The following is a 5000-nucleotide window of genomic DNA, read 5'->3' as shown; positions in this document are numbered from 1 at the left end:
AAAAAAAAAATCTGGGAAGCAATATTACTGTCATGGTGAATATCACTGAATTGATTTCATATTTGCCATGTAAAGGAGCAAATATTAATGATGAATTCATTAAACCAAAAAATGCAAACTGGGATAACTAAGGGTCATTCCAGCATTATATAACAAGAACTTTCTAAAAAATTTACATTCTCATACAAATGATGTTCTTAATCACCTTGTATAAAAGCAACTTACACCAAAAAATAAATAGAAGTGTTTACTAAATAAAATAAAAATCAATGAGCAATCTTTCATACTATGTGAGAAAACCTATTCTAATTCTATCAATCATTCAACAAATTGATAAGATTAATAGCATTTATTCATAATTATCTAATAGCTTATTACAAATATTACATCCAATACTATTTACATCTTTCATGGTAGGTCAAGACAGTCTACGAAAAGTCAATCTATAGAATCACAACTAATATCTGAAAATAACTTCCAACATAAAATGTAGTACAAAGACAAATTTTAAAAATGGCTAAACACACAAGAGTCAGCAATTCTTACCTGGCTCTAACTTTATCCAATATTCATTCTTTGGATTTCGGATAATGCTGGTAAGGTTTCTTAAGTGCAAGTAGAATTCTTGCATGTGTTCAAGAGGAATGGATGAGAGAGGTGCCCTGTCATATATATTGTACCTGAAAGCAAAAATACAGCTTGAACACAAATTACTGACTGACAAATAGTTCTTATTTCTTTTTCATTCCTTATGTTAATCAACCAACAATTAAACTGTTAATTCTAATTCATTAATGAATCTGTATAACATCAAAATCTAAAATCATCTTTAGTTTTTGGGCTAGAATGTTTTAATAATCTATAAAAAATACAATATAAGAAACTCTTTGCACAGAATCCAATGTGTATATGTAATAAATCTATCCTAAAAAACAGTATAAATATGAGTCAAATTTTCATGGCTTCTAGCATATTCAAATCAAGTAAAAACAGAAAAATGTTTCCTCAACAGGAAAATACATATTTCAAAAAAACAAGCATGAAAAATATAAATAAAAAAGACAATTTTATTTTATACAACATACACCAATAAGAAAGATGAATAAAAATATTAATACAAACCTGAACTGCTTAATCCGACCAGTTGCAGGATTATGCTTGAAGATCGTGTCTAAAGATAAGTGGTGTCTTCCTTCGTCTATATATTCAGATGGTATTGCTGTTTCTGATAAGAATTTGTACCCTTCAGGATGTCGGTCTCGAAACTGCTTCGCTACACTAAAGCCATCCACAAGTAAATTTTCCCCACCCTGGTCTGCTGCAAGGAAGCAGTGAAATACTTGGATCCTAGAACAAAAAAATTGTTGAAAATGTTTAAGTTCAAAGGAAAAAATAAAAATAACAATATCAATCACTCTGAATATCATACAGGTTTTTCTATAAAATCTATACTAAATCATTATCAAAAAGTAACTTACCTACAGGCTTGGGAAAAATAGGTTGTATCAGTATGAGCTCCCAATCTTTCTTTAGAGTATGCTGTATCAGCATATTCCATGTTTGCTTCCATTGCCCATGCTTCTCCATAGAAGGTCTTTTTTAATGGACATATTTGTTCTACAGCTGCACGTGTTGACTCCACATCTGCTGGTACCTGTCAATGTTCATTCTTGTCTCCAATATCACTTGAAAAGAATGCTAAGCAGTACTGTTTCTTTTCAAGCAAAAACTGGTAATTATTGTTTTATTAGTATTTATTTTTTCTTTCCTAAACACATCTACAATGCATTATCAAATAAAACTCCATATCTATCAAGTAGGTAAATAATTATATCACAGATCACATAGAAAAACAAACATTTGATCAATTCATACTAAAAAAAAAATGTATTAAATCTATAAGTAACCATCAATATTAGAGCAATTAAGGAATTAATATTACACTTCATACAAAATTTAATGTAAATACATTCAACTCATTTGATCTATATACTTTTCAATATACAAACTGTTCCTGCATAGGTAACTTAAATATCACAGAAAAATGTACCTCCGAAATGAAGCCAAAGCCATATTTCATAATAGAGGAAATCAGCTTTTTCAAGCCTTCTTTGTCTGGTTTAGTAAGTTCACTCAGTGGTACCTGTGTAAATATAAACACCAGATATAAGTACCTGGAAAACACATTAATGTCATCTGGTTAGATCTTGACAACTGTTCAAGCAAATCCAAATATAATGCAACATAATGCAGAAAAAATAATAATTCCATTACACAACATTCCAACGTTTATATCAACTCACTGTAGTCAATGGTTCTTTGGGGAATTTAGCGGCAGTCCACAAGACACGTTGCTCCTTGAAAGAAGTTCTTTTGCCCTCAAAGGAGTTCTGCCACAGGAACTTGTAATCATATTGTGATTTGTGACCGTCAGGCCCTACGGATTTTAAAAGTATTCTTAATCAGCACCTGAAGGTTTACTTCAATTACTGATCATGAGAAAATACAGTAACTAAATGGCTAAGTCAAACAAAAAATCAGAATTCATATCTGATTAAAAAATGATATGTTGAAATTGCCAGCATAGAAATATGAAACAAAAAGTGCCCTATCCTATCAGTGCACAGGTTTCTTAATTTGTTCTTTTGAATTAGACAAAAGACATTAGAATTCTATAAAAAGAATAAATATTATTAACCTTAAAAAATAATAACAATAATAACAAAGTTTTAACATAGAAAATGTATAGGAATTCAACTGACACTCTATCACCACCCCATCCTTGCTTGTCTTGACTGAAGCGGGGCGAATGTTTAGAGGAATCTTGTACACATCATGAATTCTTTGGAATGTCTTATAGTTGTAGCACTTGGGGCAGCGGCAATGGTCTCGCAGCCAGGGATAAGTTAGAGCTAGAGTATGTGGCCAGCGTGGGTGACTCAACTCTAAGCGTGTGCCTGCATCTAGGACTTCTACAATTATGGATTTACAAGAATTTAGATAATTTATACAGGCTCATATATATACATCATATACAAACATTGTAAGAGGCAATATCTATAATATAGCCTAATATAGTACCTAAAGTATATATACACATTATACTTTATCACAATGTATATGTTACCATAAGAAATTCATATACCTGCTGTTCCCAGTGGAGGAGTTGAAAAGGTTCTACTCTGCAGTCTATACAAGGAGAGGATATTAGTCTATATAAGGAGAGGATATTAGACTCTTACCTTTAAAATATCATAAACCACACACCCCAAAAATAATCATGTGTCCTTATAGTACACTATGAAGACAATATAATAAAAATGTAGTACAATACAATAATCTACAAGCTGTATAAATTTACATACACATTCATAAATAGCCTACATTAAACATTATCTATACTATCACGAAAAATATTATCACGATTATATAATCATAATATAATCATGCTCAGCTTCATAAATATAATTACTATTTTCATCATTAACAATTTTATTATTAACTATATTGGCATTGTTACCATTCCATATCATTACTTACATCAAATATTAAAACAATTTTTAATGTTACTTTTGTTATCGTTACCATAAATCATTATCATTATCATCATCATCACCACCATCATCCTCATCATTACTTTCATAAGGATTCCTTATCATCCTTTCATTAAAATCTTTAATCATTATTATTATCCCTATCAATATCCCAGATATTATAATTCTCATCATTATTATCATTATCATAATCATTATTGTTACTATTCTCATTATTATTATCATTATCATCACCATCATTAACATCATCATCATTATCATTATCATTATTAATACTATTATTGTAGTCATTATCATTTTTATAACTGTTATCATTATTCTTATTATTATTATCATTATCTTCATAAATATATATATTATCATTATCATTAAGCTAAGCCTTATCATCATCATTTTGTCATTGTTATTATTATCCTTATTATTACCATTATTATGGTCATCTTCATCGTATGTTATCATTATTATGACTGTTCTCATTATTATCATTATCATTATCATTATTATCATTACCATTATTACTATTATTATTGCTATTATTATTGTTATCATTATTATTATTATCTTTCTTATTATTATTATTATTATTATTATTATTATTATTATTATTATTATTATTATTATTACTATTTTTTTTAGTCTTCATAATTATTGTTAACATTATTATTATTATTGTTAATATTATTATTATTATTACTATCATTATCATTATCATTATTGTTAATATTATCATTATTGTTTACAAAAGTATCATTACTATCTTTATCATTATCATTGTTTCCATTATCATTATTATCATCATTATTTTTATTTTCAATATTATTATTATTATTATCAATATTATCATTATTATTACTATCAATATCATCATTATCCATATCATTATTATTATTAGAAGTATTAATTTTAGTGCCAGTATTAGTATCATAATCATCATCATCATCATTTACATTATAATTATCATTGTTGTTATTGTTATGATTATTATCATCATTATCAATATCATTGTCAATGCCATTATCATTACAATTACTATTCCTATTATCATTATTATTACAATTACTATTCCTATTATCATTATTATTACAATTATCCTTGTTATAAAAATTATTATCATTATTATAACCATTAGTTTTTATTTTTCATTACTATTTTTTTATTACTATTATTATTATTATCATTATTATTATTGTTATTATTATTATTATTATTATTATTGTTATTATTATTACCACTATCACTAACATTATTATTACTGATTTGGCATTATCATTATTACTTTCATTATTATCATTATCATTACTATTACTATTATCATTATCATTACTATTATCATTATCATTGTTATTATTACTATGATTATCATTATCATTATTATTATCATTATTAATATCATCATCATTATTATATTGACTTCTACTATTACTATTATTATTTCTTTAACTATTA

General features: G+C 26.7%; 1 protein-coding gene across 3 annotated transcripts in view; it reads right to left on the bottom strand.

Moving 5' to 3' along the window:
- Window positions 1–5000, bottom strand: part of LOC113818300 (trimethyllysine dioxygenase, mitochondrial) — a 9408-nt gene that overhangs the window by 2729 nt on the left and 1679 nt on the right. For all 3 annotated transcript variants that reach the window (XM_070121937.1, XM_070121936.1, XM_070121935.1), the window contains 7 exons: window positions 3146–3189; window positions 2763–2972; window positions 2304–2437; window positions 2051–2143; window positions 1479–1654; window positions 1123–1347; window positions 547–680 (listed from right to left, as the gene is read on the bottom strand). In XM_070121937.1, the coding sequence (XP_069978038.1) occupies window positions 547–680; window positions 1123–1347; window positions 1479–1654; window positions 2051–2143; window positions 2304–2437; window positions 2763–2972; window positions 3146–3189 (1016 nt within the window). The remainder of the gene's footprint in view (window positions 1–546; window positions 681–1122; window positions 1348–1478; window positions 1655–2050; window positions 2144–2303; window positions 2438–2762; window positions 2973–3145; window positions 3190–5000) is intronic.

This window comes from Penaeus vannamei, chromosome 5 (genome assembly GCF_042767895.1).
Source record: "Penaeus vannamei isolate JL-2024 chromosome 5, ASM4276789v1, whole genome shotgun sequence".
NCBI classification, from domain to species: domain Eukaryota; kingdom Metazoa; phylum Arthropoda; class Malacostraca; order Decapoda; family Penaeidae; genus Penaeus; species Penaeus vannamei.
The sequence above is the reverse complement of the archived record's forward strand: the minus strand, read 5'-3'. Positions and strand labels throughout refer to the sequence as shown.